Below are 22946 nucleotides of genomic sequence, written 5' to 3'. Positions count from 1 at the left end.
AGAGTAGTCAGTACAATACAGTCAGGGTAATATTTTCCCACTTTTGGGCAAAATGTAACGCCTTAGAAGTTACTGGCTTTGGTTTTGTTCGAAGAAGATAAACACAATGTGTTTTCTGTATCTGAAAATATACACACCCATCCATCCATCCATTTTCTACCGCTTGTCCCTTTCGGGGTCGCGGGAGGTGCTGGAGCCTATCTCAGCTGCATTCGGGCAGAAGGCGGGGTACACCCTGGACAAGTTGCTACCTCATCGCAGGGCCAACACAGATAGACAGACAACATTCACACAGAAGAAAAGGTACCAGGAACGAGACAAAGGTAAAGTGGACAGATGTGTGTGTTTGTCCAACACACCTGTCAGGTTAACTTTCGGTTTCAATCTCTGCCAAACCAGAGCAGCAAGATGAATTAAAGCCTATGTGGAGAGCGACTATTTTCTGAGAATGCTCCAGACTTTAGACAGCTTGGTCCTTTCCAGCGCTGGTATTGCCGTTGTGTGTATTTACTCCTTTTTTAAAGAATAAATTGTTAAGCATCAATTTTAGTCTCTTTGCTTTGTTAAGACAGCTTAGTCTAAACACTACTGCCATCTGACGTTTCGGAATTGTAACTGCATGCAAAGTCTACGATATAATACTTGCAAAAGACACTTAGAAGTGTAAGAAATCAGGATTATATATATATATATATATATATATATATATATATATATATATATATATATATATATATATATATATATATATATATATATATATATATATATATATATATATATATGTATATATGTATATATATATATATATATACATATATACATATATATATATATATACATATATACATATATATATATATATACATATATACATATATATATATATATATATATACATATATATATATATACACATATATATATATACATATACATATATATATACATATACACATATATATATATATACACATACATATATATATATATACATATACATATATACATATATACATATATATATACATACATATACATATATATACACATATACATACATATACATATATATACACATATACATATATATATATATACACAGTCATGGTCAAAAGTTTACATACACTTGTAAAGAACATAATGTCATGCTGTCTTGAGTTTCCAATAATTTCTACAACTCTTATTTGGTTACAAACACGACAATGGGAAAGTCAAAGGAACTCAGCACAGATCGGAAAAAACGAATCATTGACTTGAACAAGTCAGGAAAGTCACTTGGAGCCATTTCAAAGCAGCTGTGCAGACAATTGTTCAAGTATAAAGTGCATGGCACAGTTTTGTCACTGCCACGATCAGGAAAAAAAAGCAAGCTATCACCTGCTGCTGAGACAAAATTGGTCAGGATTATCAAGAGTCAACCGAGAACCACCAAAAAGCAGGTCTGCAATGAATTGGAAGCTGTGTTCTAGTGTCCACAGTCAAGCGTATTTTGCATCGCCATGGACTGAGAGGCTACCATGCAAGAAGGAAGCCCTTGCTCCAGAAGCCACACCTTAAGGCTTGTCTAAACTTTGCTGCTGATCACATGGACAAAGATAAGACCTTCTGGAGGAAAGTTCTGTGGTCAGATGAAACAAAAATTGAGCTGTTTGGCCACAATACCCAGCAATATGTTTGGAGGAGAAAAGGTTAGGCCTGTAATCACAGGAACACCATGACTACCGTCAAGCATGGTGGTGTTAGTATTATGCTCTGGGCCTGTTTTGCTGCCAATGGAACTGGTGCTTTACAGAGAGTAAATGGGACAATGAAAACGGAGGATTACCTCCAAAAATTCAAGCAGAAGCTTGTGGATGGCTACCAAAAGTGAAACTCGCCAAGGGACATGTAAGCAAGTATTAACATTGCTGTATGTATACTTTTGACCCAGCACATTTGCTCACATTTTTAGTAGACCCATAATAAATTCATAAAAGAAGCAAACTTCATGAATGTTTTTTGTGAGCAACAAGTATGTGCTCCAATCACTACATCACAAAAAAATAAGAGTTGTAGAAATGATTGTAAACTCAAGACAGCCATGACATTATGTTCTTTACAAGTGTATGTAAACTTTTGACCGCGACTGTATATTTCACAACAAGAAAGCCACAAAGCTTGCATGAAAGAAGGTCATTGAGAAACTGATTCATCCTCCTCACTTTGGGTCTCATTTGTTGGCTTTACTCCCCCATATTGCATCCTCCTCTGACCCTCGTTTGGTGTGTGTGTGTGTGTGTGTGTGTGTGTGTGTGTGTGTGTGTGTGTGTGTGTGTGTGTGTGTGTGTGTGTAGGGGCAGGAGGTGCAGGGTTGTGCCACACAACGTCAGCGAGGCCAAAAGACATCCACATTTGTGCTTTTGTCTAAATGAGATCTTTTGATCCTGTTTTCCACCTCGCTGCTTTTTGCTCGCCGCATCCAATTTGTATACTCGTTTTTTTTTGTTTTTTTAGGTCTCCTTCTGCTTCAGATTGAGTTCAATTGGGGAAAAAAAATAAATGCACATAGATAACAACCTGGCCAAGTTCCACTTTCTTTACAGTGTGTGTTTTATGCTATTCTCTCTAGAATAGCACAGACATGAGTTTATTCACCTGAAAATAATCATGTATACATGTATGTGTATATATATATATATATATATCTATATATATATAGATATATATACATAAATCTCCTGATGATTGAGGAAACCCCACATGAAACAGGCCTATAGAGATGAAATAGTCTTGTGATTTTTTTCCCACACATACATACATACATATATATATATATATATATATATATACACATACATATATATATATATATATATATATATATATATATATATATATATATATATATATATATATATATATACGTATATATATATATATATATAAATATATATATACGTATATATATATATATAAATATATATATACGTATATATATATATATAAATATATATATACGTATATATATATATATATATATATATATATATATATATATATATATATATATATATATATATATATATATATATATATATATATATATATATATATATATATATACGTATACTGTATATATACGTATACTGTATATATATGTATATATACATATATATATATATGTATATATATATACACGTATGTATGTATGTATGTATGTATGTATGTATGTATGTATGTATATAAATATATGCATACACTACCGTTCAAAAGTTTGGGGTCACACTGAAATGTCCTTGTTTTTGAAGGAAAAGCACTGTACTTTTCAATGAAGATAACTTTAAACTAGTCTTAACTTTAAAGAAATACACTCTATACATTGCTAATGTGCTAAATGACTATTCTAGCTGCAAATGTCTGGTTTTTGGTGCAATATCTACATAGGTGTATACAGGCCCATTTCCAGCAACTATCACTCCAGTGTTCTAATGGTACAATGTGTTTGCTCATTGGCTCAGAAGGCTAATTGATGATTAGAAAACCCTTGTGCAATCATGTTCACACATCTGAAAACAGCTTAGCTCGTTACAGAAGCTACAAAACTGACCTTCCTTTGAGCAGATTGAGTTTCTGGAGCATCACATTTGTGGGGTCAATTAAACGCTCAAAATGGCCAGAAAAAGAGAACTTTCATCTGAAACTCGACAGTCTATTCTTGTTCTTAGAAATGAAGGCTATTCCACTAAATTGTTTGGGTGACCCCAAACTTTTGAACGGTAGTGTGTATATATATATATATATATATATATATATATATATATATATATATATATATATATATATATATATATATATATATATATATATATATATATATATATATATATATATATATATATATATATATATATATATATATATATATATATATATATACACACATGAACCACAAAAATACCGAAAACTGGTCCTGTTGAGTACCGGTATGGATTCATGTGAAAGTTACCCATCCCTAATCTTATTTAGTTGTTCATTGGGCTCTTTAAGACTCAGTGACATTTGACTAAATGTAAAGAAGTCAGTGTACAGCTTGTACACTTGCTAATAACGCAACCACTAATGTACTTGGCAACAAAAGTGATTGCACTCCTGAGTGATCAAATACAATTCTTGTTGCAAGTGTGAAACGTCACTACAATAATAATTAATACAACATATCGTAATCATAGCAACTGGGTTGTAAACAAGTAAAAGTTGGACATCAGGGCCAATATGTGGAATGTTTGGCCTCCATGATAAAGATAATAATCCACCCGGACAGCAGTGAATCCTGAAGACACGTATTCTGCTGTATGAGCGCCATCAGGCGTCAATGGAGGTAAATCAAATATTGTCTGTGCATCTTCATCAAAGATTGTTACCTGTAGAGCGCCTCGAATAAGTCCTCCGAGCTGACACCAAAGGCTTTCTCGTATTGGTTTCTTCCGTCCCTAAAACACACAAAATACATGTTTTGTTTTATAAAACTTGATACTAAAACATCATCGTGTGAGTCTACTTCTGGCTCCTATTGCAACATCCATGTTGCATTCATGTCAACACTGAACACACATTTGGCAAGGTCTGCACAATTATGGCCAAAATAATCATCAGTTATTTTCATAAGTATTGAAATCACGATTGTTAATCACGATTATTCGCTATGTTATGTCGGACATATTTGTATCGCACTTTCTGTTTCAAACAAACGGTGTGTGAACTTGGTTTTCATTTCAAAATGAAAATGAAAATACAAATCTTTCATAGGTAATAGAATTAGATTGACAAAAGGCTAGCAAAAGAGAATAAAGCATCGCAAAGTGCAAAAAAGGGAGATCAATTACAAAACCCAAAACCAGTGAAGTTGTCATGTTGTGTAAATGGCAAATAAAAACAGAATACAATGTGTGGAGGGAGATGTGGCCAGCGCTGTCTGCAGGAGTAAAGGTCACCGCCTCTGTCCATGGTGCTGAGGACAGATCACCATCAGACGGGGGGGCGTGGCAGTGCTGACGGCGAGACACAGCTGTCAGGTGATTAGATTTCACAGGTGGTACGTGTTAATCTAATCATCTGTTGTCTTTAACAGTAAGCGGCCAGGAGCAGGAGGGAAGAGAGGATACGGACGTGACTGAAAAGTCACGTTCTACTGGAGAAAAAACTTTTGTGAAAACATTATTATTAAAACCTTGTTAAAACCTGCACGCTTGGCTGTGCCGTGTCTGACAGTGGGACTGCAAGGACGCAACATCCACACAATGATTTACAAATCCTTATATTCAATTGAATAGACTGCAAAGACAAGATATTTAATGTTTGAACTGTAAAACGTTGTTATTTTTTGCAAATATTAGCTCATTTGAAATTTGATGCCTGCAACATGTTTCAAAAAAGCTGGCACAAGTGGCAAAAAAGACTTGAGAAAGTTGAGGAATGCTCATCAAACACTTATTTGGAACATCCCACAGGTGAACAGGCTGATTGGGAACAGGTGGGTGCCATGATTGGGTATAAAAGCAGCTTCCATGAAATGCTCAGTCATTCACAAACAAGGATGGGGCGAGGGTCACCACTTTGTCAACAAATGCGTGAGCAAATTGTTGAACAGTTTAAGAAAAACCTTTCTCAACCAGCTATTGCAAGGAATTTAGGGATTTCACCATCTACGGTCTGTAATATCATCAAAAGGTTCAGAGAATCTGGAGAAATCACTGCACGTAAGCGATGATATTACGCACCTTGGATCCCTCAGGCGGTACTGCATCAAAAAGCGACATCAGTGTGTAAAGGATATCACCACATGGGCTAAGGAACACTTCAGAAAACCACTGTCAGTAACTACAGTTGGTCGCTACATCTGTAAGTGCAAGTTAAAACTCTACTATGCAAAGCTAAAGCCATTTATCAACAACACCCAGAAATGCCGTCGGCTTTGCTGGGCCCGAGCTCATCTAAGATGGACTGATGCAAAGTGGAAAAGTTTTCTGTGGTCTGACGAGTCCACATTTCAACTGTTTTTTGAAAACTGTGGACGTCGTGTCCTCCGGAACCAAGAAGAAAAGAACCATTCGGATTGTTCTAGGCGCAAAGTGTAAAAGCCAGCATGTGTGATGGTATGGGGGTGTATTAGTGCCCAAGGCATGGGTAACTTACACATCTGTGAAGGCACCATTAATGCTGAAAGGTACATACAGGTTTTGGAGCAACATATGTTGCCATCCAAGCAACGTTACCATGGACGCCCCTGCTTATTTCAGCAAGACAATGCCAAGCCACGTGTTACATCAACGTGGCTTCATAGTAAAAGAGTGCGGGTACTAGACTGGCCTGCCTGTAGTCCAGACCTGTCTCCCATTGAAAATGTGTGGCACCTAAAATAGCAGAAGGGAGACCCCCGGACTGTTGAACAACTTAAGCTGTACATCAAGCAAGAATGGGAAAGAATTCCACCTGAGAAGCTTCAAAAATGTGTCTCCTCAGTTCCCAAACGTTTACTGAGTGTTGTTAAAAGGAAAGGCCATGTAACACAGTGGTGAACATGCCTTTTCCCTACTACTTTGGCACGTGTTGCAGCCATGAAATTCTAAGTTAATTATTAATTGCAGAAAAAAAAAAAAGTTTATGAGTTTGAACATCAAATATCTTGTCTTTGTAGTGCATTCAATTGAATATGGCTTGAAAAGGATTTGCAAATCATTGTATTCCGTTTATATTTACATCTAACACAATTTCCCAACTCATATGGAAACGGGGTTTGTATAAAATAATATTTGTTATAGCCACCAGCGAAGAAAAATCATTAAATTAGCCGCTCTGTCTTATAATCCGCGGGGTTCAAAGTGTAGGAAAAAAGTAGTTCGGAACTTATTGTAATATCCATGAATGAACATTCTTAATGAATGTCAGCAGAATAAGCACAGAAAATAGTATTTCCCCTTTAAGTTGACTGACCTGACGGCATCAGTCAGGTAGTGCCAGCACAGGTAGATGGTTCTGGAGCTGTACTGGATGGAATGGTAGAGGGTGGCGGGACCGGAGCGCGTCAGGTAGAGGCTGGCCTGCTCGGTGTTACTGTAGGACACTGACAGACAATGGCGTGAGAGGAGACTGAGAATGAGCTCCTGCGGGTGTTACAACACGACTTGACCTTTCACGACGAGACATGAGGAACGAGAGAGAAGACAGGAAATGTGCAGAAGGACTCAAGTGGTCATCTTGACATCCTTATTACTCCACTAAGTCACGAAATTTTAGGACATTATGTGCTTTTTATTTATTCGTTTCAAGGCTCTGTGGTCGACTGTTACAATGCAGTAAAATATAGAAATTAAAAAAAACATAGCAATTGCTTTGAAATGGAAAAGGGGCATGATGAAAAGAGAACCTAGAAACTGTGATGTATCATGTAATTGGATGCATGTTCGAAATAAACAACAATTGTATTAGTATTGTTGAATCATGTGCTCAAAAGTACTTCAACACACACTGAAAACTTAACCATTTTTTTTTAAAGGAGCCATATGTAATAATTAAATGTCAAGTCATCATTAAATGGCCTTGATATGTCAAAATGCATTAATAAATCATGTTCTTTTCCAATATCTCTGTGGAGGGAGGCGTGGCCTGCAGACCTGCAACGAAGCGGGGTGTGCCAGGACCGGCTGCGAGATCAGCGACAGGTGCGTAGATGGCTCACCTGGGCCTGCTTATCTACTCACCTGTCGCTCTGTTAAAAGGTAGCGGCCGGGGAGGAGGGAGGAGTTGGAGGTGGAGGTGGAGGTGGAGGTGGAGCTGGAGCGCGAGCGAGCGAGAGAGAGAGGCAGAAAAAAAGACTGTAGTGAAAAATAAAACAGTGTTCTAAACCCTGAAAAGTAGCTGTCATGTCAGTGATTGGTGGTCCGAGGAACCCGGAGGAAAGAAACCTCCACAATCTCTATAACTGATAACAGTTGTTCAACCGGGATACGCGCATTTCAAAATGTAGATTTACAGCCCTGAAATCTTGTTATTGTTTTCATTTCGATGCCCCGCTCTCCACCATTTGACTAATTACAATGTCTGTGAGTGTGTGACATCCAGGTCGTCTGGCTACTGCCACTGGTAAAGTTACTAAACATGTTAGACCTTAGTACATCTAAAAGGTCTCGTTACCATTCTCAACTTACTCATGAAAAAGCCAGGAACAAAACCAGGAATTGTATGGGGGGATGCCTTTTGAAAGATGGAGACCATTGAAGGTGGAGAAGATTTTTCATCTGACGCCAAACTTGCTAATTTCCTCCTTGATAGCTAAGTCAGGCATTTACGTTTTCTTGTTACTTGTAATAAATGGAAATTGACATTTGGTATGTAAACTATATTGTCCAATACAGTCTATGGTCTTGTCCTAACCAATGCTTAGCATGCTAGCTCGGTCAATGACACATCGACATATAGGCTAACAGGGGAAATATATGCCAGTTAGCCTGTATGTCGATGTGTCATCCAACTGACAGGGCAAAATATATTTTGGACAAATAAAACCTATGTGGATATGGGTAGTGTCAGTGCCTATTTCCTTCTCAATATGCTGATACGCTGAGGAAATGGGTTCCAACATTAGCACGGCTGTCATCACGGCAATGTGAAACGTATGGAGACAGCCAAATCACATGATAAAATAATTCCTCATTGGTGTTTGCATATTGTGGACTACATGTACCAAGTTATATGGCAATCTGAAACGTTTCAAACAGTAGCCTATAGGCATGCCTTGGTAAAATGTCTCCTCTTTAGTTTTGGGCGTACATTAGGCTGCTAAGCATGCTCTACTTATTTTCACCAGTATAACCATTGCTAGTGTTGGTTATAGTTTGTTTTAGTCTTTGTTTTCTGATAGTACTGACAGTAACCATATGATTGCCATTTGTTGTGATATTGTACACAGGTATGACGTACTTCTTCCTGAAAATGTGTTGGTTAGAGATTTGTTATTGACAAGACACTTGTCTATTCAGCTATTATGGTCACAGCACCTCAACCCCTAGTAAGAGGCAGTGGAAGTTTGAAGTTCCTTAATGTAGCCCAGTCCATGGAGCTGGATTCGGCTGCGTATCTGGCCACCTCAGAGGGAAGGGACTACAGAATTTTGACTGTGATTGCAGTACCATTTCTGGCCACATTACTACATATGGCACCTTTAAACGATCCTAAATTTCTGTTTAGTACAGTAGCATCGCTAACCCAACAAGGGACTCCTCCCAGTAGCTCCACCCACTCGGCAGATGATTTTATGAATTTCTTTAATAAGAAAATTGAACTCATTAGAAAGGAGATTAAAGACAACGCATCCCAGCTACAACTGGGTTCTATTAACACAAATACGACTGTATATACGACGGACACTGCCCTCCAAAATAGTCTCTCTATTTTTGATGAAATAACATTAGAGGAATTATTACAGCGTGTAAGTGGGATAAAACAAACAACATGTTTACTTGACCCACTTCCTGGGAAACTTATCAAGGAACTGTTTGTATTATTAGGTCCATCAGTGTTAAATATTATAAACTTATCACTTTCCTCCGGCACTGTTCCCCTAGCATTCAAAAAAGCGGTTATTCATCCTCTGCTCAAAAGACCTAACCTCGATCCTGACCTCATGGTAAACTACCGACCGGTCTCCCACCTTCCGTTTATTTCCAAAATTCTCGAAAAAATTGTAGCACAGCAGCTAAATGAACACTTAGCGACTAACAATCTTTGTGAACCTTTTCAATCCGGTTTCAGGGCAAATCACTCTACGGAGACAGCCCTCGCAAAAATGACTAATGATCTATTGCTAACGATGGATTCTGATGCTTCATCTATGTTGCTGCTTCTTGATCTTAGCGCCGCTTTCGATACCGTCGATCATAATATTTTATTAGAACGTATCAAAACGCGTATTGGTATGTCAGACTTAGCCTTGTCTTGGTTTAACTCTTATCTTACTGACAGGATGCAGTGCGTCTCCCATAACAATGTGACCTCGGACTATGTCAAGGTAACGTGCGGAGTTCCCCAGGGTTCGGTTCTTGGCCCTGCACTCTTTAGTATTTACATGCTGCCGCTGGGTGACATCATACGCAAGTACGGTGTTAGCTTTCACTGTTATGCTGATGACACCCAACTCTACATGCCCCTAAAGCTGACCAACACGCCGGACTGTAGTCAGCTGGAGGCGTGTCTTATTGAAATTAAACAATGGATGTCCGCTAACTTTTTGCAACTCAACGCTAAGAAAACGGAAATGCTGATTATCGGTCCTGCTAGACACCAACATCTATTTAATAATACCACCTTAACATTTGACAACCAAACAATTAAACAAGGCGACTCGGTAAAGAATCTGGGTATTATCTTCGACCCAACTCTCTCGTTTGAGTCACACATTAAGAGTGTTACTAAAACGGCCTTCTTTCATCTCCGTAATATCGCTAAAATTCGTTCCATCTTGTCCACTAGCGACGCTGAGATCATTATTCATGCGTTCATTACGTCTCGTCTCGATTACTGTAACGTATTATTTTCGGGTCTCCCTATGTCTAGCATTAAAAGATTACAGTTGGTACAAAATGCGGCTGCAAGACTTTCGACAAAAACAAGAAAGTTTGATCATATTACGCCTATACTGGCTCACTTGCACTGGCTTCCTGTGCACTTAAGATGCGACTTTAAGGTTTTACTACTTACGTATAAAATACTACACGGTTTAGCTCCAACCTATCTCGCCGATTGTATTGTACCATATGTCCCGACAAGAAATCTGCGTTCAAAGAACTCCGGCTTATTAGTGATTCCCAGAGCCAAAAAAAAGTCTGCGGGCTATAGAGCGTTTTCTATTGGGGCTCCAGTACTATGGAATGCCCTCCCGGTAACAGTTAGAGATGCTACCTCAGTAGAAGCATTTAAGTCCCATCTTAAAACTCATTTGTATAATCTAGCCTTTAAATAGACCCCCCTTTTTTAGACCAGTTGATCTGCCATTTCTTTTCTTCTCTCCTCTTCTCCCCTGTCCCTTGCGAGGGGGAGTTGCATAGGTCCGGTGGCCATGGATGAAGTGCTGGCTGTCCAGAGTTGGGACCCCGGGTGGACCACTAGCCTGTGCATCGGTTGGGGACATCTCTGCGCTGCTGACCCGTCTCCGCTCGGGATGGTTTCCTGCTGGCCCCACTATGGACTGGACTCTCGCTGATGTTTTGGATCCACTGTGGACTGGACTTTCACAATGTTATGTCAGACCCACTCGACATCCATTGCTTTCGGTCTCCCCTAGAGGGGGGGGGTTACCCACATATGCGGTCCTCTCCAAGGTTTCTCATAGTCATTCACCGACGTCCCACTGGGGTGAGTTTTTCCTTGCCCGTATGTGGGCTCTGTACCGAGGATGTCGTTGTGGCTTGTGCAGCCCTTTGAGACACTTGTGATTTAGAGCTCTATAAATAAACATTGATTGATTGATTTAAAAAAAGACAAATACAAATAAGTGAATAAGCAAAACACATATACACACTTGTAATAACATTACATATTATTCTACCGTGTTTATCTTCTTCTTTTTCAATTTATAAAAGTATTAGAGTGTTTATTATTAAAGGTGTACAGCTCTGGTAATGGGTACATTCGCACCCACCTGCACAAATGTACTTCAAAATGTAACAATCAAAATAAATATGACTTTTTTTGTTTGTTTACTAGGGCATGCATATATAATATGCATTAGTTTGACCATTTAAAATCAACGATAGTAAAAAGGAGATGCTTGGAAATAGCATAAAAACGCCCCAAAAACTTGGAAAAACGCGATTCATAGCGTTACTTTTTGGTGTAACCATCATGAGTTCAGGTATATTTCTTTTATATTTTGATAAATCATCATATTTATGTATTACTAAGTTCAAATAGGTATTGATCAATATTTAAGCTGTGTGTATTTGATTTCAGTTTGCTTTTGACATCTTATTTAGAATTGTAGTTGAAACTTTTACAACCTTGTGTTGCGCTCATGATGGCGTAACCAAACTAGATTTCATTTAATGATCTTATTTTGAATATTTATTCCCTTTTTTACATTTAGTATATTTGAATATTCATTTATAAACATTGAATACATTTCAAATATCAATAAAATGCAATTGCCTTCATCTTATAGGGTAATGTTTAGTTACACCAAGTCATGAGCGTAACACTAAGCTTCATCACTGTGACTTGTAATATCTCTAATTCTGGTGGTGTTTTATGCTTTTTTCTTTTTGGAACATGTACTATACATATAATACAATAAAGTCCCATATAAAATTATGTTTCTAGCAATACTTTAATTTTGCCTTTGAAAGTAACACTCCAATGTCCATTAGTGGAGCTGTACACAAAGGCAAAACGGGGTAGTTTGTAACGGGGCAAGACGTTAATGTGTCTTGTATTCAGGTTAGCATGTAATCTAGATAGCGATTAGTGCGCTAGCTGCTTCGCCAGGAAAAGAGCGGTACCGGTGTAACTTTTCCAAAGTGAGGTAAAATTACAATAATTACAATTTGAAACGGTAATACTAACCATCAGGTATTTTTTTGGCGGTTTATCATAAAGGTAAAAATTGCGTCGCTATGTACGAATCATTTTTAACTCATCTTTTATTTGAAATAATGATCTAAATAGTTTGTAAAAATGATCCTGTTCCATAAGATTCCTACCAGGAATGATGAAAAATGTAACTTCCAAAATGTAAATAACAAAAAAAATAGTATGATTTTTCGATAATAATTATCTTAATTAAAGTCAATATTTGGTCATGGGGTATAACTAACAGTAAATTGTACAATTATAATTTTATTAATGTTTTTATTTAAAACAACTAACACTACACTACAATAAATATATCAGTATATTATTGCAAACATGAAAGATGATCTCGAAAATGATTTGTAGTATTTTTGTCTGACAATAAAAACTGAGTCTTATTAAAAAGGTCCTGAATTCAGTCAATTACAAAAAAGACATAAAAAAAGTAATGAAAGAAAAAGTTGCAATATTGACATGAATAACACAAAGCCATGCAGGCTATTTTTTTCTTTTATAACTGCCACTGCTCAAAAAACAATAAAAACTTATAATTGAAAGATAGATTGGAAGTAGATCTAGAGATGTAAACTTTGAAAGTAAAAACAATATATATTGACATGTTTAACACTTATTTGAGTTAAACCCTTTTGGATCAGATTTTTTCTGTCATTTACAACAACAACAAAAAGAATCAAAAGCAAATGAATTACTTACCTATTGTGAATTATTTACTTATTTAAGGTTCCAAATAATTCACATCAAATATCCCATTTTAATAAATGTATTAGGGAAAATATTACACCTTTTCTGGGGGTTTTTTTGACAAAAAAGGGAATAAAACAAACAACTTAGAGCTGAAGTTGATCCACAGATATTTAAGTGTTGAAAGTAAAACAATATTAATATATGACTACTTTTTAACACTTTAATGACTGGGACCCTTTTGGGTCCTCGGGGCCTTTAACATTTCACCAGAATTGAGAGGAGCCTTCATAGTTTTGATAATGAAAAATATCAAAATAGCTCCTGAATGCTTTTATTTTTTAGCGTGCGGCCCTCAATTAAAAAAGTTTGCGCTAAATAATAATGCGATTTTTAACAGCAATAAAGCAAGAATTCTTGGTATAAAAACGCTGAAACGCAAAGTGAGGCTCCACTCTGTCAAAACGCGCTAGCTTGAAGTGAAGTGAAGTGAAGTGAAGTATATTTATATAGCGTTTTTCTCTAGTGACTCAAAGCGCTTTTACGTAGTGAAAGCCAATATCTAAGTTACATTTAAACCAGTGCGGGTGGCACCGGGAGCGTGTGGGTAGAGTGTCTTGCCCAAAGACACAATGGTAGTGACTAGAATGGCGGAATCGGGGATCGAACCCGGAACCCTCAAGTTGCTGGCACGGCCGCTCTACCAACCGAGCTGTACCACACGCTACTATTAGCTTTAGCAATTTTTACAAGGCAATTTCAACACCTGTTAATGAAAAATACAACTAGGATCAATGTTACAGTTAAACAGCCGGTTTACAGTACAAACACTTTGCAGGGCGCAACATAACACATTCATACCATGAAGAGCCTATACACAGTACTGCCATCTAGTGTCTTGGTAGTGCAACTGCATTGCAAATGAGACAACTGGACACCTATTATCATAATTGGCCCAGTTTTTAAAACGTAATTTTATTATCAAACAACATTTACTAACCGTTGAGTACTGGTACCGATTCCCGGGTAGCGTATGGGTTCAAATAAGGCCGGTAACCATCTGCAGTTGTGTGAGCGATGTGCGATTGTTGTGCAGTTAGTCTGTGGGTGATGAATTGTGTACTTTCTGCTCAACTTGTGTGTCGTCGTTCACTCACAACAATAGCTCCTTTTAGTACAAAATTATTCCAGTTCATGCTTCTAGAGAGAAAACAGCAATGTCCCTAAATACTGCAAATGGCAAAACTTTAGGTGCCGGCGTAATAAAGCCATGACAGTGCGCTCACCTCGTCCGTCATGCCGGTGCGCCTCGAGCAGCTGGAGGCCACTGCAGGCGGCGAGGAGTCTCTCTGCGCCGTCCAGACTGGCGCCGACTGCCCGACTGATCTCCTCGGCAGACAGAGGCCGTGACGCGGCCAGCAACACGTCGAACACGCCCAGCTCGCAGGCCGTGAACAGCGTCTGGTCCAGAGGGTCACAAGAAGTAGAAGATCAATGCCAGACACGTGGGCTCATGTTTAGGCATTGTTCTAAAGCAGGGCTTGTTCCACTCGGGGCCCTTTTGATAGCTTTCATTTTCTAAACCAGTGTTTTTCAACCTTTTTTGAGCCAAGGCAAATGCGGAGGCACACCACCAGCAGAAATCATTAAAAAATGAAACTCAGTTGACAGTAAAAAGTTGTTGTCGCAATTGTTGGATATGACTTTAAAGCATAACCAAGCATGCATCACTATAGCTCTTGTCTCAAAGTAGGTGTACTGTCACCACCTGTCACATCACACCCTGACTTATTTTGACTTTTTTGCTTTTTTCCTGTGTGTAGTGTTTTAGTTCTTGTCTTGCGCTCCTATTTTGGTGGCTTTTTCTCTTTTTTGGGGTATTTTCCTGTAGCAGTTTCATGTCTTCCTTTGAACGACATTTCCCGCATCTACTTTGTTTTAGCAATCAAGAATATTTCAGTTGTTTTTACCCTTCTTTGTGGGGACATTGTTGATTGTCATGTCATGTTCGGTTGTACACTGTGGACGCCGTCTTTGCTCCGCAGTAAGTCTTTGCTGTCGTCCAGCATTATGTTTTTGTTTACTTTGTAGCCAGTTCAGTTTTAGTTTTGTTCTGCATAGCCTTCCCTTAGCTTCAATGCCTTTTCTTAGGGACACTCACCTCTTGTTTCTTTTTGGTTTAAGCATTAGACACAATTTTACCTGAACGCTGCCTCCCGCTGTTTCCGACATCTAAAAAGCAATTAGCACCGGCTGCCACCTACTGCTATGGAAGAGTATTACACGGTTACTCTGCCGAGCTCTAGACAACACCGACACTCAACAACAACACATCATTTGTAGACTACAATTACTGGTTTGCAAACAATATTTTTAACCCAAATAGGTGAAATTAGGCACACCAGACTGTATCTCAGGGCACAATAGTGTGCCGCGGCACAGTGGTTGAAAAACACTGTTCTAAACAATAACAATATACCGGTACTGTATTTTTCGAACTATAGGGTGTGCTTATAATCCTTCCCTTTTTTCAAAACTCCACAGTGCGCCTAATGTATGGAATAATTCTGGTTGTGCTTACCGACCTCGAAGCTATTTTATTTGAAATGATAAGTGTGACCAGTAGATGGCAGTCATACATAAGAGATACGTGTAGACTGCAATATTGTCACGGCGGGGTCGCATCTTTATGTGGGGTCGTTCTCCCAGGAAGGCAGACGGACTACTCCGGACAAGGCGTGCAGGTAAAAACATGATTTAATTACCCAAAACTCAAAGAGGTACAAACAAAAAAAGAACACAAGGCGAAGGCACAACGCGCTGATCGCACTTGGAGCTAAAGCACAAAACTTAGCGCAGGAAACAGAAGCTAACACTTAGCACGGACTGTGGACAAGCAATACTCTGAGAACTGTGGCATGAAAACTAACAAGACTTACGTGGCAAGGCATGAGGCAAACAATGACGCCAGAACGACTGACTAGCAAAGGCAAGCTTAAATAATGCCTCTGATTAGTGCTCGCGAAACAGGTGAGCGGGCGAACACTAATCAGAGCCAGGTGAAAATAATAAGTAACCGTGGCAACCAAACCAAACTCAGAGAAGTCACAAACAGGAACTAAAAAGAGTCCAAAACTAACAGAAAACACAAAAACATGATCCGGACCACGGATCATGACAAATATGACTCAAGTTAACAACACCAACATTTTATATTTTCCAATGAAAATACAGAATATTTACACACGGCGCTCAACAATCTATCCAAATGTTTTAGTACGACTTAGGTATTGAATTGAATTGAAGTATTTATTTCAAACCTGCACAGTACAACAAAACACTTCCTTTTTTTCTTTTTTTTTTACATTTTGGCAGAGACATTTATGCAAGGCTTGAAAAGGGGTTGGATGAAGCAGATGCTTATAATATCCCAACCCCTCTCACTCATTCCACATTTAACATAAACAATATAATACAAGAACAATACTATACAAACAAAAACAAGAAAAGCTCCTGTACACTAACAATACAATAGTACCACTGTTACTTTGAGACAAGACAAGACGAGACAAAACACACACACACACACACACACACACACACACACACACACACACACACACACACACACACACACACACACACACAGGCCCAAACAGTCTCTGACCATACACCTCTCTCCCATCGCTCTGTGCTGAGGGCATCACTCTCTTTCCTCCTCGTACTTCTTTTTTAAACAGTCTTTTAAATTGAATCATGTTAGAACAGGTTTTTAACTCGTCCCCTAAGTTGTTCCACAGACTGACTCCACGCACTGAAATGCACATTGATTTTAAAGTTGTTCTAAATTTAGGCAAATATAATTTGTTGTTTCCTCTTAGACTGTAACTATGGTGAGCATCTCTATCCTGGAATAGGTTCTGTATATTGGATGGTAGAGAGTTTTGGGATGCCCTAAACATAATTTGAGCAGTTTTAAAGTTGATTACATCGTGCAGTTTAAGTTGCTTTAACTCCATGAATAGTGGATTTGAATGTCTGTAGTGAACATTGGACACAATCCTAATGGCCTTTTTCTGCAGAGTGACTAAAGGCTCTAGATGGGATTTATAACAATTTCCCCAGACTTCAACACAATAATTTAAATACGACATAATAAATGAATGATACAATAACAGCAGAGCATTGGTGTTCAATAAATGACATGATCTCCTCATCATTCCAACACATTTAGCAACTGTTGTCCTCAAGTAACTTATATGAGGCTTCCATGAGATATTTTCATCTATTACCACTCCTAAGAATGAATTTTGTTGAACATAATCTATTGGTGTATCATCAATAACAATCCTGATGGGTATATTACTTTTTCGATTGCTAAAGAGCATGATTTTGGTCTTCTTTACATTCAGAGACAATTTGTTGGTATTAAACCAAGTTTTTAAAGGCCTACTGAAACCCACTACTACCGACCACGCAGTCTGATAGTTTATATATCAATGATGAAATCTTAACATTATAACACATGCCAATACGGCCGGGTTAACTTATAAAGTGACATTTTAAATTTGCCGCTAAACTTCCGGTTCGAAACGCCTCTGAGGATGACGTATGCGCGTGACGTAGACCGGGGAACACGGGCTTCCACATTGAAGCCAATACGAAAAAGCTCTGTTTTCATTTCATAATTCCACAGTATTCTGGACATCTGTGTTCGTGAATCTGTTGCAATCATGTTCATTGCATTATGGAGAAGGAAGCTGAGCAAGCAAAGAAGAAAGTTGTCGGTGCGAAATGGACGTATTTTTCGAACGTAGTCAGCAACAACAGTACACAGCCGGCGCTTCTTTGTTTACATTCCCGGAAGATGCAGTCAAGATGGAAGAACTCGGATAACAGAGACTCTAACCAGGAGGACTTTTGACTTCGATACACAGACGCCTGTAGAGAACTGGGACAACACAGACTCTTACCAGGATTACTTTGATTTGGATGACAAAGACGCAGACGTGCTACTGTGAGTATGCAGCTTTGGCTTCTAAACATTTGATCGCTTGACCGTATGTGCGCAACTTTTTTTTGCGTATGTACGTAACTTTTTAAAAATATATAAGCTTTATGAACCTTGGGTTAGGTGAACGGTCTTTTGGGCTGAGTGATTGTGTGTTGATCAGGTGTTTGAATTGTATTGGCGTGTTCTATGGAGCTAGGAGCTAGCAGAGGAGCTAGGAGCTAGCGTAACAAACACGCAGGTGTTTTTATGCAGGATTAATTTGTGGCATATTAAATATAAGCCTGGTTGTGTTGTGGCTAATAGAGTATATATATGTCTTGTGTTTATTTACTGTTGTAGTCATTCCCAGCTGAATATCAGGTCACCCCCGGCTCTCACAGCATCTTCCCTATCTGAATAGCTTCAACTCCCCACTAGTCCTTCACTTGCACTTTACTCATCCACAAATCTTTCATCCTCGCTCAAATTAATGGGGAAATTGTCGCTTTCTCGGTCCGAATCTCTCTCACTTCATGGGGCCATCATTGTAAACAATAGGGAACTTTGCGTATATGTTCAACTGACTACGTCACGCTACTTCCGGTAGGGGCAAGCCTTTTTTTTATCAGATACCAAAAGTTGCAATCTTTATCGTCGTTGTTCTATACTAAATCCTTTCAGCAAAAATATGGCAATATCGCGAAATGATCAAGTATGACACATAGAATAGATCTGCTATCCCCGTTTAAATAAAAAAAATTCATTTCAGTAGGCCTCTAAGCTATGAAGCCGCAGCGCTTGATGGATTGTACTGTGCTTCAACATACCAGTATTATTATGGTGTGAGTATAAGGTAAGACATATTATCTGGTGTTTAGTTTTGCAATATTATGCAAAAGTAACTTTTCTTACCTTCTGGTACCTGCTGATCTGTATTTGGGATCTGCATAAGTCCTGAAAATGTGTGCACTTCCGCCTTTGTAGTCCGTGCCGACACCGTAGTTGATAAGCTTCTTCTTTTTCTCTATCTTCTTGTTATGGGACATTCATCCTCCGCTGTTGCCATTTCTAATATAAAGTAGTGTAAAGTTCTTACTTAGGTCAGTAGACTCGCCATGAAAGCGCTAAAACATACCGGTGTTGTGAGTCTACATTATTCACTCAAGGAACTTTAGTTATTAGAGAGTTCCGGTTGGACGTTTTAACACGGGACCTTGTTGTTGTTTCCGGATGAGGAGATGCTGCTCTGTTATTGAATGTCATTAAAACAGTTAGCTCCATCTTTTGACACTTCTTCCACTCCCGTCCTTGCACGCTACACCGCTACAACAAAGATGACGGGGAGAAGACGCTGTCGAAGGTGAGCCACGTAAATAAGACCGCCCACAAAACGGCGCATCTTGAAACAACTGTCGCAAAGCGACTTGAAGATAATCTGTAAAACATCATCTATGCAACATTTTGACCAAAGTACCACCATTACATGTTATGTAGACCACAAGGAAGTCTTTTACATTTAGAAAAAAATCATAATATGACCCCTTTAATGCTCCTTATAGTCCGGTGCGCCTTTTGTATGAAAATAGACCTGACTAAACCCGCTCATCGGTGGTGCGCCCTTTTGGTCCACAAAATGTGGTACCTACTGTACTGTTGCCTTGTTGAAATACCCTTTACAAAGCTAAATTATACCCAAAGGACCACTTTGCTGCTGCCACAAATGTATTTCAATTAATATTTTGACATTGGGGAATAAGCGGTAGAAAATGGATGGATGGATGGATGGATTTTGACATTGACACATCTCATCTCTGCATATTTTACTAGAATACCCTTATGAGCATTACATATATCAAAATCAAGTATCTACTGTACTGTTTGTTGACTTGTTGAAATACCCTTTTTAGAGCTAAAATCTACCCAAACGACCACTGCCAAAAATGTATATTTTGGATAACTAAAAATATTGTTGCAGTTCTTGGGAGGTTTCAAGTATTGTAATCACAAATGACTGTTTCATAGTACAACGTTTTCTCCCTTACTTTCTGCCATACCATACTACGATAATGGCTTAAATAACGTCAATGTCAATAACCAGGAAAATAAAATGTTTGTCTCACACCTAGTAATCCGCTGTGGACAATGCATGTTTTTAGCAAGCGGTGCGTGCTCCCGCCAAGGAAATCAATTTTTGGCATGCAATCACATTTAGACACAACGGCAGTAAGTCGGACCTGTTTTCAGTAAGGGTGGGACTCGCCAGGGCTGCCCCACCGATTCTGTTCAAAACTTTTATGGACAGATTTTCTAGGCGCAGTCAGAGTAAAGAAATTTGAACTTAATGAAAAAGACTGAAAATAAGCCGGCGATGCCCTGGTGGGGGGACAAAGGAGCCAAGTGGACATATTGTGGGTTTCCTGGACGTCGTCTACATCAGTGTTTTTCAACCACAGTGCCGCGGCACACTAGTGTGCCGTGAGATACAGTCTGGTGTGCCGTGGGAGATTGTCTAATTTCACCTATTTGGGTGAGAAATATTTTTTGCAAACCAGTAATTGTAGTCTGCAAATGATGTGTTGTTGTTGAGTGTCGGTGATGTCTAGAGCTCGGCAGAGTAAGTAGGTGGCAGCCGGTGCTAATTGCTTTGTAGACGTCGGAAACAGCGGGAGGCAGTGTGCAGATAAAATTGTGTCTGTTTAAACCAAAAATAAACAAAAGGTGAGTGCCCATAAGAAAAGGCATTGAAGCTTAGGGAAGGCTATGCAGAACGAAAATAAAACTGGCTACAAAGTAAACAAAAACAGAATGCTGGACGACAGCAAAGACTTACTGCGGAGCAAAGACGGCGTCCACAATGTACATCCGAACATGACGTAACGATCAACAATGTCCCCACAAAGAAAGATAAAAACAACTAAAATATTCTTGATTGCTAAAACAAAGTAGATGCGGAAAATATCGCTCAAAGGAAGACATGAAACTGCGACAGGAAAATACCAAAAAAAGAGAAAAAGCCACCAAAATAGGAGCGCAAGACAAAAACTAAAACACTACACACAGGAAAAAAGCAAAAAAGTCAAAATAAGTCAGGGCGTGATGTGACAGGTGGTGACAGTACACCTACTTTGAGACAAGAGCTATAATAATGCATGGTTGGTTATGGTTTAAATTCATATCCAACAATTGCGACAACAACTTTTTACTGTCAACTGAGTTTCGTTTTTTAATGATTTCTGCTGGTGGTGGTATAAATCGCCCGCTTGAATATTCTCTTCTCTTCTACGACTCTCTCGTCGTCATTTTGGATGTCTGTTGTGATTTCCCTTCCTGGTTCCATGACCCGCCCTATCTTGCCTCTGATAGGCCTGTCCCTAATGTTTGCCCTAATCTTAACCAATCATGACACATCATAGTAAACAACCAACCAATCATGGATGTTCTTATACGTAAACCAACCAATCATCATTGATGTTTCCCGTATATTTTGTGGAGTTGCTTCGCTACGTAGCTTCGATTTTTAAAGTTAATAATTTTTAATGGAAAACCGTAGTTTTTACCACTGGATTATCAAATACTGTACTCATTACGGGGAAACTGTAGTTGTTGGCAGGTATGATACGGAGACGGATCAAGATTTTAACACACATTGTAGGTCAGAAAAAACGTTAAATATTTATACAGAGATTAAAAAAAAGACAGATTTACGACTATAGACAGAATAATCACATGCCTGAAAGACTAAAAAGAATGGGACCTAAAATTGAGCATTGGGGAACCACACACCTTAATTCCTAAAGAACATGGATCCATACTTACATGAAAACATTTGTCATTGCTCACTAAAATGTGTTTGTTTTATGAACCCAAAGAAAACCTTTGCCAATTCTCTGAATACGAAAGTACTGAAAAATATATAATGAAGTAACACCGGGTTTTGGGGGAGTCTTTTCCAATCCTACTTTCAGATTTTGATTGTGTATTCCTCGCCAAACACACATTTACGGAACGTGGTCGAAACACAGATGTGGTGCAACAGTGATTGGATACTTGTATTCCGTCTAATTCAAGCTAGGAATTGATTGCGGTGTGAGAAAGATCCAAGTATCCTGTAATGTAGTAACAGTGTTACATTCCAACACTGTGTATTATGGTCTATCTGAATCCTGCACTGAAACATGTCAAATATTAGTGAACATGCAGTGATTTACCCAACACCCTGTTGGAAAACAAAAAAAATTCTGTCATTAAGAACAGACTGATCCTGTCGATACGAATAAACTGACCGCATAGATCCACAGGGCTGGAATTTAACCACGGCGAAAGCCGCAGTAATGCCCTAAAAAATTGACTAACATCTGCGGCACGAACATGCCGTGACCGGTATGTAACGGTAAACGGTATAATGATAATTTACGATAAAATTCCCCATGGTTAGTACTACCGTATCATTTTTTAATTACCGAAAAAAACATCATTTATTAATGCATTTTAGGCAACACGAAGTCAGGCGCATGCATCGTTTGGCTTGATAATCATGGCGAACAAGCTACACGGACTTTGCTCAGGAGATTTCCCCTTGGAGTAAACGGAGCCAAGCGCTTGGTTAAACGTCATTTTCCCTCGCTTCCCGCCGTACGTTTAAGAGAGCACT

The 22946-nt window shown here is 38.6% G+C and overlaps 1 protein-coding gene across 1 annotated transcript in view; it reads right to left on the bottom strand.

Moving 5' to 3' along the window:
• The window catches only part of asmt (acetylserotonin O-methyltransferase), a 76776-nt gene that overhangs the window by 49642 nt on the left and 4188 nt on the right, over positions 1-22946 (bottom strand). Inside the window, exons 2-4 of the mRNA XM_062068854.1 lie at positions 14589-14763; positions 6973-7102; positions 4404-4472 (exon numbers count right to left, since the gene is read on the bottom strand). Coding sequence (XP_061924838.1) covers positions 4404-4472; positions 6973-7102; positions 14589-14763 — 374 coding nt within the window. The remainder of the gene's footprint in view (positions 1-4403; positions 4473-6972; positions 7103-14588; positions 14764-22946) is intronic.

The sequence above is a fragment of the Entelurus aequoreus genome, linkage group LG14, assembly GCF_033978785.1.
Source record: "Entelurus aequoreus isolate RoL-2023_Sb linkage group LG14, RoL_Eaeq_v1.1, whole genome shotgun sequence".
NCBI lineage: Eukaryota > Metazoa > Chordata > Actinopteri > Syngnathiformes > Syngnathidae > Entelurus > Entelurus aequoreus.
This window is presented reverse-complemented; position numbering and strand designations above follow the sequence as displayed.